This window comes from Brachyistius frenatus, unplaced genomic scaffold (assembly GCF_029030835.1).
Source record: "Brachyistius frenatus isolate BFR_SWC_R1_liver_20210118 unplaced genomic scaffold, ASM2903083v1 Contig_44, whole genome shotgun sequence".
In the NCBI taxonomy this organism is placed as follows: domain Eukaryota; kingdom Metazoa; phylum Chordata; class Actinopteri; family Embiotocidae; genus Brachyistius; species Brachyistius frenatus.
The window spans coordinates 2,694,286-2,708,024 of record NW_027210643.1 but is presented as its reverse complement, the minus strand read 5'-3'; the positions used below and the strand labels follow the sequence as shown (position 1 = coordinate 2,708,024).

The window sequence follows — 13,739 nt, the reverse complement described above, 5'->3', positions numbered from 1 at the left end:
TGATGAATTCAACATAGAACATAACGATTTATTGATCTTAATTGTCTTCTTTTTTTTTTTTTTTGGTTTGTACAAGATGCAGACTTGACACTTACTTATTTTTACAGATCGAACCAAACACTTTTTCTATGCAAAGGCTTAGCTTACTCATTGTGACACTTTACTTTAAGCAAAATGCCTGTGTTGGCATGCTAACATGCTGACATTGACAGATGCTGACATGCTGACGTTTGGCAGGTGTCACGTTTAAGATGTTCACCATTTTATTTGTCTAGTCTGAGGTTGACGGGATTGTCATGAGTTTATTGGTGTGAAACAAAGTTTTGGGCAAATTTAAATGCTGACATCATGACAGAGCTGGAGGAAAAGTTAACGGTAGCAAATTGAATTGCAATACAGTTGTTAATGGTGAAAAGAAATTTGAGTTAAAATCACATCTGATGGAGGGGCTGTAGAGGAAAAGTTGGGCTTGACACACCAAAGTCAGTAGGATTCATCATCTGGGATTCATCAATGACAATCTTTTCCCTGGTTTTTGAGTTATTTCAGTCTGGACCAAAGTGTCCATCCTCAGAGATATGCTCAAAATAAAACACCTGTAAACTACTGTGTTGTGAAAACCTCTGTTTAATTCTTGCTTTGCAAATATTATAATGACCAGGAAACTGTAGAAGTTCTGTTGCACAATTTGAGCAGCAATCCTCAGATAGACAACCTAATTAGAGCAGCCTGCTGGATAGGAGAGGGGCGTTGCCATGACAATAACCTTTCTACCTCAAGTCAGGTGAGGGGACGAGATCAGGTGTCTGGAGTCGAGTTTATCACCATAAATATTGTTTTTGCTCCAAACGCACATTTAAACAACCTCAAGGATCAAAGCTCGGGAAACGTAAAAGAAGTAGCAATGTATGAGCCAGAATCCATCTAGCAACCTTCTTGTCATATTTATTCATAGTCTGTCAGTGTGCCATCAGGCATATTGAAGGGGCCTGGTGACAGAGGGCCCACTGGTATCTGTGGTATACTGTAATCTATTCCGCTGAGTCTCTCTGGTTTTTAGGCTGGAACTCCAACTGGAGCAAAGACCCTATAAAGATCCAAGTCATTGTCGTCATGGTAACCACAGTGTTGACATAGAAATCAATATTTTATTAATCATCTGAGAGAGTTTTGAAACTGACATGCCAGTTGCTGTTTTTCTTCAGTAATTACAACACTATCATTTTGCTTTTGATGTCCAACACTATTGTGAAGAACACCATTAAATGAATATGCAGTCAGCAGCTGCTCCATGCTGTCATTCCTGTACAATCTCTAAAATTAGATGCATGAAATCAGTAGAGATGAAGGGTATTTTTTTCATTTTTCTTTTTATCCTGCATTGTATATCCTCCTGCCTCTCTACTCTGCTCCGTCTCAGTGGTAATAATGGGTTTCTATTTATTCCCCCGGCACATGGATGAGGGCTTTCACAGGGCCTTTGTTGCCTCCCATACTATTTCCTCTTGTCTCTGCGTTGCGCAAAGACACGAGCTCCACGCCGAGGGGGAAATTCTTTTTTTTTTTTTTTTTTTTTTTTTTTTTTTACCCTCGACCGGAATCAGCACCCCATCATCCCGCAGCCTCACTCCACTTTCCATTTGTTCCTCTCAATATTCTCACTCTTGTGTTTTTTCCTTGCAGCTCCACAACGCTGCTCCCTCATGTTTACATATTGCCTGATCCAAAACAACAAACCGAAGCTTTTGCAGCTCTTTCTCGTCTCTCTTCGTCTGGCTTGTGCTTTTTTTTTCTTATTCCGTTCGTCTCCTCTGAGTACACAAAACAAGAAGAAAAAAAAAAAAAACAGAGGAAATGAAATGACACGTTGAAAATGTTTTTGTTGGCGGATAATAACGTAGTTAGTTACGGCGTAGGTTTGGCATGTTGGTCTTTTTCTAAAGGTTGACATGCCTGAAAGGTGAGGCCTTCAACACTGTCATCTACTCCAACCCTTGAATTGGAGGTGCCACGTCCAATTTAACACATCACTGATAGCCAGTTTGACCTTGACTCAAACTGACCACGATGTAAGAGACAGCAAAGAAAGTGTCAGTTAGAGTCTTCACTTTCCGTCACCCCAGCAATTTTTATTTTTGTTCTCCTTTGCGCTCCATCCATCCTCGAGCCCCCCCCCTCACCTACTGTCTCGAGCTGTCTCACCTTACTCTCCATGTCGATGTAAAAAAAAAAATAAAAAAAAAAAAAATGGGCTCAGGAAGTCACTTTGCAACAGCGGGGTGATATAAAACTGTAAAATCAGACTTATGTTTGATTTATGCGCACCATTAGCAGGGAATAGTGTTCCATCATAAGTAGTCTGTCTGTCTCCAGGCTGCACGCGAAACCTAAACCCACGGTCGTACAGACAGGACTTTATGATCTCAACTGAATGATGGGATTATCGTAGCTGTAATTATGGTGAGCAGTGTAGTGTGTGTGTGTGTTCATTGTCTGCAGCAGACACCAGATCTCATATTTACTGAGGCTGCTCTATGATTGATGCGGGGACCAACACGGATGCTTGTTTCATATTTAGAAGATTTCGCAATAAGAATGAGGATGAATGTGGGGGGGGGGGACCCGTTTAAAGAAACATAATGACTCAGTATAACTCTGCAGCAGCAAGCTAAGGTGCTACTGCAGAAATATAAAGGGCATAATGACTATTAAAGTAACATTTCGTCTTTGCTTTTGTCATTTCAGCGAGAGAGGAGAACGTAGCCACCTTCCGCGGCTCGGAGTACTTCTGCTACGACCTGTCGCAGAACCCCATCCAGAGCAGCAGCGACGAGATCACGCTGTCCTTCAAGACCTGGCAGCGCAACGGCCTCCTGCTCCACACGGGGAAATCCGCCGACTACGTCAACCTGGCGCTGAAAGACGGCGCCGTGTCCCTCGTCATCAATCTGGGCTCCGGGGCTTTCGAGGCCATCGTGGAGCCAGTCAATGGAAAATTCAATGACAATGCCTGGCACGACATCAAAGTGACGCGCAACCTGAGACAGGTAATCGTGGGTAACAGTGACAGACGCAGTTTGGAGACCAGTTTTGTTGTTTTGTTTTGCTTTTGAAAAGCTGCTTCCATGAGCTTCTTTGAAAGGTAGCTGGCTTTAAGAATGTCACCTTGGTTGTCATTCCATCGCTACAGATCAGAAATATTACTGAGACAGATGTCATTATAGTTTTGGTTGTCTTTACAGCGACATGAACTCTTTTCAAGTTCATTTCATTGTCTGATTTCTTCCCTATTAATGAATCGCTAAAGATCAGGGCAGAGCAGTTGTGCAGCATGCGACTGATTCAGAGTGCTGTTGTGCTACAGCAGGTGTTTTCCTCCCTCCTGTTTATTGGCATATTGAACTTGAGCTTCCTGTGCCCTCAAATTAAAGTTATCTGATAATTCTATTGTGCTTCACACTCCCCTAAGTTGACACTTCTATCAGGCGCTGTCGCTATCTCCTTGCTGTTTAGAAACTGTTGGTGTAGAATATAGACTTTCGCTTTAAAGCCAGCCGGCGAGTGTTTTGCCTTTGAGCCGTCCATTAACGCACTATTTATAGCTCAGATGATCGGGATGCCTTTTAAAGAGAGAGATACGTTTCCATCAAAGGGGCATTTGTTCGGCACGATGCACAATTTGCTACTCGGCAGATATTGTTTACCATTTTCTTAATGTAATTTAGAATTAGCTTGTATTGCTGCTGAGTGGAGTTCATTGCTGTCTAGAGAGAGACGGAGGGACGGAGGTAGCAGTAGCTGCAGAGTTGTTTATTGTCTCGGTCGACCTTTAGTTTGTCTGGCAGCATTTAGTGTTGCTCTCAGAGCGGCACAACAAGCGAAACAGGAAGCTTTTTTCCCACAGGTTAGTAAAGAGTTGTAGTGGGAAATGCCAGCAGGATAACACGGAGTATAAGGAGGGGTTCTAGGCTAAGAGCCAGAGGTCTGCTCGCCTGCTTTCCTCTCTCTTTCTACAGATCTGTCTTTCTTTCACTATCATTTTCTTTCCTCTTTGAAAGGCACACTTTGTTAGACTAAAGGTGAAAAAAAAACACTACAAGTTTTTGTTGGATTTGAAGCCATCCTACACAAATTTTTATCGGAACGTTTCTCTACTTGAAGGACTCATCTTTGTTTTTGTTTTTCTTGCAGGACTCTGAGGTAGAAAATTTGGCTAGGATGGCCCTTTAATACCGCTGACAAATCCTGTAGTGTTTATTCGCCGCAACACTAACTCATCCATGATTAAAGTCATTTTTTACTACTAACCAATTTCTAACCAACTAATGTACTAACTAACATCCTAATTCTTCATCGTTGCTTTGGGTTTTTGTTTTCTGTCCATCCTTATTAACAACCTTTTTTGTTCACTATTCTTTTGATTTCCTTTCTTCCCCTTTTTCTGGAAAGCAATCAGGCATTGGACACGCTATGGTAAACAAACTACATTGTCTGGTAGATATCATTCTTATTGTCTTTTTTTTGGGTTTGCCGTGTGTCCCCTCCCCCTCTCTTCTTTTATTCGTTCTCTTTGAGTTCCATCCTAGACACTCTTATCAAAAAATGAGGAGATGGGTTTGTATTACCAGGCAATTCTTTCTTCGCTTCTTCTCAATTTCCTCCCTAACCTGCCAACAACCTCCTTCTTTACCCCACGATCCCCCATCCTGTTTTTTTTTTTTCACTTTGGCTTTTACTTTTTTCTCTTTCTTTCCTCCACATTATCGCAGATTTCCAACCAGTAAAAAAAAAAGAAAAAAAAGATTATAATAATTTTACTTCTTTGCCTTAGTCAGGGCAACTTACTTTTTATTTTATTTTTTCACACAAAAAGTCCCCATTTTTTGTGAGGACTGTCGTCCAGAACTGACAGAAGCTTGCCACAATTCCAAAGATGGTGACCTCGACATCGAGCCCTAAAAGAGGATCTACCAAAAAATGGCAACCCTTAACCTTCATTGCGGGAGCTCTGACAGTTGTTTCCTACTCACTATGGCGCATGGCATGCCCACACCCCATCGACCTATCACCTCCAAGTCTCATATAACCTCCACCCCGTCATCCACAATAACCACTAACACTCTAATTCATTCACTCACCTTCCACCTTCCACCGTTTCACTCACTTTGCCCTCCCTGTGTGTGTTTTTGTAGCATGCTGGTGAAAGTGGTGTTTGCGTGTTTTTGGCTAAAGCTGATCACCTTTACCCCCCCTCCCCCCCGGGGCCCATATGCATAACGTTTCCAAGAATAAGCATACTGATCGAGGATTATTGGTGTGGTTCACTGACATTGACAATGTAACCATCAGTGTTTCCCCGAGCCAGACAGCCTCGGTGGGCCGGAGGTCGCGGTGTCGTTACGCGGCATGTCGGGATTGCAGCTGATAAAAAAAAAAAAAAAATGCTGATATTGCTTTTCAGCAGTTTGAGGTCAAGGTTTGTCCATTGACAGCTTAATTTTAGGCTTTTACTGCGCTTTTTGTCACCTAACGAGTGTCGAACAACGTTCACCTGCGTCCATCGCTCTACTCTGCCGTGTGTGTGTTTGCGGGAGCGAGGCTTAGCCCCGCCCCTCATGAAACACACAGTCAGCAGAGCAGAGAAAAGACAAATTAGCGTGACTTTCAGTGACAGAAAAAAAATGCATGAGCGACTCGCACACTGTGCTGAAATGAAACGGTTGCACAGGAATTAAGTAAATGAATAGTAGTTGCTGGATGTAACTGCTGTTCTATGAGTACGTTTGTATTTGGTTTCTTTCAGGCGGAAAGACAATGTGACAATGGTAGGGGAAACACTGACCATGACACCTGAGCTAAACCGGATCAGAGATCAGCATCAGCTATTCTGAGAGTGGATTTGAATACGGGCTCCGGTCTTGACTGTGCATGAGCCTCTGCACCCGGTGTGACTTGCTCTAGCTTTGTATGACACCATTGATCCACTTACTCCCTTACATGTCCAATTAAGTGTGTTAATTTGCCTTCTAACAGTGATGACCTTGGTTTGCACATTGATGTGATGTGAAAAGCCTCCCTTTGTTTTGCATGTGCGTGGATATATAGATGTAGATGTCTGCAAGAGAGGTTGAGAATGTGCGAGCGGGTACGAGCGAAGAGGTGTGTGTGCGTGTGCGTGTCAGTGTGCGTCAGTGTGCTTGTGTGCGTTCACTTACGTGTACTGTAAATGTGTGTGTCTGCAGTTACGGATAAACCCCGAAACCTAAGACAAGTGGAATCAATTTGTCCTTGGTTTGAACATTGTACTAACCCTCCCCCAACCTGAAGTTTCAGAACCAAACCTAGGATCCATTCTCTTACCCCCATCAAAGATAAAGAAAATATGCCTCTGCCATATTTTCTTTACCTGTCCTGTGAATCCTATGGCAAAAAAAATCCATTAACAAAGTCCAAACGCTGTCTGATCCAAAACAATTGCTTCAAGGTACCAAAAGATTCTGTAAAGAAAGGTCAAATGAGAAACAAACCTGCAGTGAAGAGCAGTTCATTTCGAATGCAGACCAAGGAAGAAGGTGTGTTTTATACACAGCACGCGATCGAATCCCAGAGTGTAATGTCTTGGCTTTGGCTATGTGTTACCCCCTCAACAGGTGACAATCTCCGTAGATGGAATCCTCACCACCACCGGCTACACCCAGGAAGACTACACCATGCTGGGCTCTGATGATTTCTTCTACGTGGGTGGGAGCCCCAGCACTGCGGACCTGCCCGGATCTCCAGTTAGCAACAATTTCATGGGCTGCCTGAGAGAGGTAGGAGATACTCACATGAATACAGATAGAGGATAGTGCATGACAAGTGTGGTGTGCAACTTTTCATGAGTTTTGCTGTCATGCGCGCCACCGCTTTCCTCACATGTACTTTTTCAGTGCAGCTGTTTAAGAAAAAAACAATAATCGGCATACTTTCCCTGAAAGGAAGGGGAAGGAGAGGAAGAACTCAATTGCATTATCAATTAAAGCTGCTGAGTTGGCAGAGGAAGTATCAGACTTTCAATATTCCCCGGCTTAATCTAATTCATAACACTTACTGCAGTTTGTGTGTGAGAAAATATCCCAAAATTGCTTCTGTCACATGTAATTTGCAGCATCAGCTTGAGTGTGCTGCTAAAACGCCTCCTGACGGGCAGCAATCTGAAAGAAATATTTGCTTATGATGAAATATGAAAAAGCGCTGTTGTTTGGGAACATTTGTAATGTATTTGCCGGCTCTTTGAGCTTGTGAGCAGAGCCCCAAAAAATATATTAAGTACCCTGTTATTTACATTTTGCTTGCCATTACTTATTCTGCAGCAAGTAATGATAATAAAGAGAGGGCCGATGGCTGTAAAACCGTCTGCATCGATCTCTGCACTTCAACAGCAGTCTCACAAATACTATTATATATTTACTTGAGACTCTGTGCAAGTTGGTGTGTTCATATATACTAATATATATTTCCAATGATTTTATATTGCTATTTAAAAAGTTATTTTGGGCCTGAGGTTGGTAATGTTTGTAAAATTTATCTTCACACTATTCTCTTTATTGGTTGTACTTTGTGCCGACCTGCATTTAAACGTCATACCTACTTCTTCTCAGAGCTCACAATAACCTCTCCTAGTAGGATATTCCTAGTTCAACAGGTCTTCAGGTGTACATCACTGGCCAAAAGTTTTAAAAATGACACAAATATTAATTTTCACAAAGTCTGCTGCCTCAGTTTTTATGATGGCAATTTGCATATACTCCAGAATGTTATGAAGAGTGATCAGATGAATTGCAATTAATTGCAAAGTCCCTCTTTGCCATGAAAATGAACTTAATCCCCCAAAAAACATTTCCACAGCATTTCAGCCCCGCCACAAAAGGACCAGCTGACATCATGTCAGTGATTCTCTCGTTAACACAGGTGAGAGTGTTGACGAGGACGAGGCTGGAGATCACTCTGTCATGCTGATTGAGTTAGAATAACAGACTGGAAGCTTTAAAAGAAGGGTGGTGCTTGAAATCATTGTTCTTCCTCTGTTAACCATGGTTACCTGCAAGGAAACATGTGCAGTCATCATTGCTTTGCACAAAAAGGGCTTCACAGGTAACGATATCGCTGGTGGTAAGATTGCACCTAAATAATCAAGAACTTCAAGGAGAGAGGTTCGATTGTTGTGAAGAAGGCTTCAGGGCGCCCAAGAAAGTCCAGCATGCGCCAGGACCGTCTCCTAAAGTTGATTCAGTTGCGAGATCGGGGCATGTTGTCAAGAAGGACAGCAAAGAAGCCACTTCTCTCCAGGAAAAACATCAGGGACAGACTGATATTCTGCAAAAGGTACAGGGATTGGACTGCTGAGGACTGGGGTAAAGTCATTTTCTCTGATGAAACCCCTTTCCGATTGTTTGGGGCATCTGGAAAAAAGCTTGTCCGGAGAAGAAAAGGCGGGTGGACAAACAAAAACCCACAATTTCTGACAAACTCCAAGCATTTATTATGCAAGAATGGGATGCCATCAGTCAGGATGTGGCCCAGAAGTTGATTGACAGCATGCCAGGGTGAATTGCAGAGGTCTTGAAAAAGAAGGGTCAACCCTGCAAATATTGACTCTTTGCATAAACTTAATGTCATTGTCAATAAAAGCCTTTGACACTTATGAAATTCTTGTAATTATACTTCAGTAACATCAGACAAAAATATCTAAAAACAGTGAAGCAGCGAACTTTGTGAAAACCAAAACTTGAGTCATTCTCAAAACTTTTGGCCAAAGCTGTATAGTCCCACTCTGATTTTGAAACATTCCCACATGAATGCGCCATTAATCTGTTCTGGTGATATTGCAAGAAAAAAATAATATTGAAACACTGGACACTTTCCACCCTAAGCGGTCGCCATCTTGGCTACATAGAGGAAGGGGCGGGGTGGGGTGGGGCCACCGGTGTTTTCAAATTAAGGCGTCTGAAGAAGCTGCAGCTGTTCCTGAACACCAAACAATAGTGTTTCTTTTTCACTGCTGCTGCTGGACAGAAGAATCGGTGTGTTTATTGAGCGTGTTAAACACAGGTCACAAAAACACGTTAATTTCTGAGTGAAATAATTAAAGCTGCAGATATGTTGGTGAGTGATGTATTCGCATGCTGAGGTCATATCTGGACAGTGCAGAACTGCAGCGTGCGATTGGAAACAACACCACACTGTCGAAATTTCTGCACTGCACAAGTAAGAGCCTGTAAAAGTTAGTGTACTCAGGGAAGTATGTGTTTTGGAATGTAGCATTAAAATAGATATTTGCAGTATAACCATATTTAGGGAAAGGTAAAGCAGCTCTTCTTCTCGAACAGGTCTCACACTGGACTGAGATGAACAAGCCCAGCAGCTGCTGCATCGCACTCTGAGAACATTAATAGCGGTGGTGCCAACGATATTTTCAGTTAGCAGTTACAGCTGTTGGATGTAAGGATTTAATGTATGCAACGCAGCTCCTTGGCGGATCATATGAAATGAGGACATTTAATACCGTGACGCTTAATTGATTCTCTTGTTATCCTCTGAAGAAAGCGGTGGACGTTTCTGACTGATCAGGTGTCACCTAAGACATGCCAGCTGTCTGAAAAACAATGTCGTGATACCGCAATGAAATCTTAGAAACACACTGCAAAAGTCACAAAAGCTATCATGGAGAAAGCTGTCACAAACAGGTGACTGCTGAGCTAATAATGGTTCTTTTATAGGCCTGGTTTTGTCCTGAAGTGAACATGACGAGTTAAACCAACAAAACAATTTTGTACCCAGCTACTTGAGTGAAATCACTCCTGAAAGTCATGGCAACAGAAACTGATGTGTTCACTTCCTGATGTTCGCACCGGGTGTGCTGGGACAGAGATTATAGCTTTAAAAAAAAAAAGGTAACAAACTGCTGAATCTCTGACTTCAAATATTTTTCATGAGCTGAACTTAATGTTTTTAATTAAAGGTGCTCTGATCAGGATTTTTGATGCCGATAACCAATCACAGGATTTATTAAATACTTTTTATTTATTGTATTTGTCAGTTATTCTAAACAACACTGTACAGTATTTATTATAATTAAAATATAATCAAATATAATTAATTGACAAAAGTTTATTTATTGGACTACCATGAAATTCATATGCCTTCTTTGTAGCATACTGCAGTCAGTCTTTTTTTTGAAAAGATTTCTACGCCCTCAGGAAGTTTACTTTAATCCATCTGTACAGACAGTCATATTTGATCCTTATTGCATTTAAAACTCTTTATAATATTTTTAAGTCATCTATAGAGACTTTGATATGCATCTGTGTCTCAGACAGGCCGGTCTCCACCGTGGCTGTTTTTCTCTTCTATCAAATTCGCCTCAATTTTGACAAAAGCCAGAAGAGTCCAGTGATATGCTGGCAAGCTCAGTGTGCCAACACCCAATACACACACACACACACACGCGCACACACACACACACACACACACACACACACACACACACACACACACACACACACACACACACACACACACACACACACACACACACACACACACACACACACACACACACACACACACACACACACACACACACACACACACACACCCAGTGGTGTGAAAAAGTGTTTGCCCCCTTCCTGGTTTCTTTCTTTTTTTTTTTTTTTTTTTTTGCATGTTTGTCACACTTAAATGTTTCAGATCATCAAACACACACACACACACACACACACACACACACACACACACACACACACACACACACACAGAGACAGAGCCAGGTTTGGGTGACTGCTAAGGCAAAGTCACCTTGTCTGCATTGTTGTATGTTTCGACTGAGTGGCTCAGACTGCTGTTCCTCCAGTCATTACCAGGCTGGCTAATGCAGCACTCATCCATCCTCAAACTGCTGTGACCCTGTGTGTGTGTGTGTGTGTGTGTGTGTGTGTGTGTGTGTGTGTGTGTGTGTGTGTGTGTGTGTGTGTGTGTGTGTGTGTGTGTGTGTGTGTGTGTGTGTGTCTCTCTCTTAAACACACACACACACAGACATATATTTACAGGATAGTATATTAAATTCCTGCTATGACCCAGCCATGTCTTTCCTTTTATGTGAGCTCCCATTAATAAATAGTTACCATATCTTGAATTTGGACTTTATTCACTGCTTGATTTAGTGGGACACAATTAAGCACGATTACTAAATCTCTTACAACAAGGATGAGAACTGTCTCACTCGACTCATTTGTACCTTCAAAGTAATCCAGATATACAAACCCTTTAATGGTCTACCACCAGGTGGAGGAAATGATCAAAACAGCCACATCACACACCCGGTGATTGAAATCTCCCTGTGATGCTATTGTATTTCATGAAAAATGTGTGCTTACATTGTTCCTTTTGCAGCATTGTAGGACTCGTTGTTTTTCAGTTCTTGACAGCTTTGGTAGTCGGTCCTGCACAAAGCATGAAACATAAATGAGCAGCTGGGCCAGAGCCACAGCGGTACTTTATGGCTACTCTAAAACATGTTTAGCTTCAAAGTAGTATGAGCTCGTCGCCTGTGTTATTTAACCTGTGTTATGGTTGTTCGGAAAAAGTTTCCTGGATCCACTGTGTTTTTCATTAAGATGGTAGTTGCAGCCATACTTTTGCCTAATAATACATTATTAATTTGTAAACACACAATAGTGAGACCTAATTGTTTGGTGGTTCAGTCTGTACTGAGTGAGTGAAGAGGGCTGTTTGGACATCCATTTGTCTATATATTGATGCACATGATGATGCAGTACAGTCTCACACTAATCCTGACCTGAGTCTCCTCACTCATCTTCAACTGGAGGTAAATCTGACAAACCCAGTGTAATACAGCTTCTATCTATTCATACTTAGGATATCTTATATCTAATTTGTTGGTAAGATGCTTTCATTAGCCATGTTATCTAGTCTGGTGATTGTTTGCAATGCTACTCTACTGTCTGACTTCACATCCTCAAATCCAAAACCAGATATATTAATACAGAAAACACGAAGAACCACATTCGGTCAGTTGTTCACCTTTTCCAAATTTACTAACTTTGCTTTTTCCAAAACTTGTTCCCTTTGTACAGTACAAAAAAAAGGAAATGCTAATGTTCATATTCATTCATCATCATTAATAATCCTAATGCCAGTTTGTAATGGTGCTAAAGCAAAAACTTCCCCTTAAGCATTTTAATTGATTGATTGATGAATGTATGCGAGAAAACACATTTACTCTGATCACGATATTGATTTTACACTCAACAAAAGTATCAACACTACAGTTTGGTTTTCGCTCCTATTTTTCATGAGTTAAACTAAAAGGACTTCATCTATGCTCACAAAAGGTCTATTTCTTTCAAATTCTGTTCACAAATGCGTTCAAATCTGGGTTAGTGAGCACTTCACCTTTGCAAAGCTGATCCACCCACCTGACAGGTATAGTAGCACATCCAGATACCAATTAAACAACCTGATGAGTGCACAGGTGAGCCTTGTTAAAATAAAATCCGTTCTAAAACATGCAGTTTTATAATGCAACACAAGTCACACGTTTTGAAAGAGCATCACATTTGCATGCTGCCTGAATCTCCACCAGAGCTGTTGCCCAGGAATTGACTGATCATTTCACTACCACAAGCCGTCTCCAACATTGTTTCTGAGAATTTGGCAGTACTGTACATCCAAACAGCCTCACAACCACGTGTGCCCACACTTGTCTGGAACCAGAGCGCTGGATGTAACAGTTGAAACTCTCTCAAGGAAGCTAATCTGAGTGCGTATGGCGTCGTGTGACGCCGTTCACTGATGTGGATGTTGTGAACAGAGAGGCCCTCGGTGGCAGTGGGGTTATGGCATAGGCAGGCATAAAATACAGATAATAAACACGGGTACATTTTATTGATGGTCATTTGAATGCACAGAGATATTATGATGAGATCCTGAAGCTAATTGTTCATCCGCCGCCATCGCCTCATGTAGCAGCGTGATAATGTACTGCACCATGTTGCAAGGATCTGGCCTTTTGTTATGACCAGTCCGAAGTCCCAATCTTGATGTGCATCACATGTCGGGTGGATAGATTTTGTTGACAGAGGAGTTGTGCACAACATTTTTAAGAAATAAACATTTTGTGGGAATAGAAGAAGTCTTACACCTTTACCTTTTAAAAAAAAGTGTTTGATTTATATTTTAATTGAATATAAAATGCTTAAAAAGGGACTGATCCCTTACTATTGGCCACTTGAGTGCAGAATTCTCTAAATAAGCTCCAAATGACATGTTTTACATATTTTAGCCATTTCAAATATAAGTTAGAAGTTGCCTGTTTACACATCCAGACATTTGGATTAATTTGGAGTCTTGTCTCTAGCGACCTTACAAACCCACTACAAATCCAATCCTCCCTCTCCTTCATGCTGTGTTTTGGCTCCCACCACATCCTGAGGGAAATGTCTGGCTCTTTTTAGTTGCTAAATGTTCATCAGCTAGTCGCTGACTGTTGTTGGCCTCTGAAAAAGAACCACAAGAGTCTCTGCAAACAGCTGCCCAGTTTTTGAAGAGGCATACATTTGCATATTCCTTGAGCCATGCTGCGGAGGCAGTTGCGTCTTTCATGTGTTTCCAATATTATCTGAACAAGTGGGACTCGGCATGAGTTGGCCCTTGAGTGAGAGCGTTGGGGGAAGAGAATG

At 41.7% G+C, this 13,739-nt stretch overlaps 1 protein-coding gene across 3 annotated transcripts in view; it reads left to right on the top strand.

Annotated features, from left to right (window-relative positions):
* LOC138623546 (neurexin-3b) overlaps positions 1–13,739 on the top strand; it is a 301,858-nt gene that overhangs the window by 68,217 nt on the left and 219,902 nt on the right. The window contains exons 4-6 of one of the 3 annotated variants that reach the window (XM_069703128.1): positions 2,746–3,047; positions 4,450–4,473; positions 6,651–6,812. In XM_069703128.1, coding sequence (XP_069559229.1) covers positions 2,746–3,047; positions 4,450–4,473; positions 6,651–6,812 — 488 coding nt within the window. Of the gene's footprint in view, positions 1–2,745; positions 3,048–4,449; positions 4,495–6,650; positions 6,813–13,739 lie in introns of all 3 variants that reach the window. The other 2 variants (XM_069703130.1, XM_069703129.1) reach the window with 2 other exon arrangements.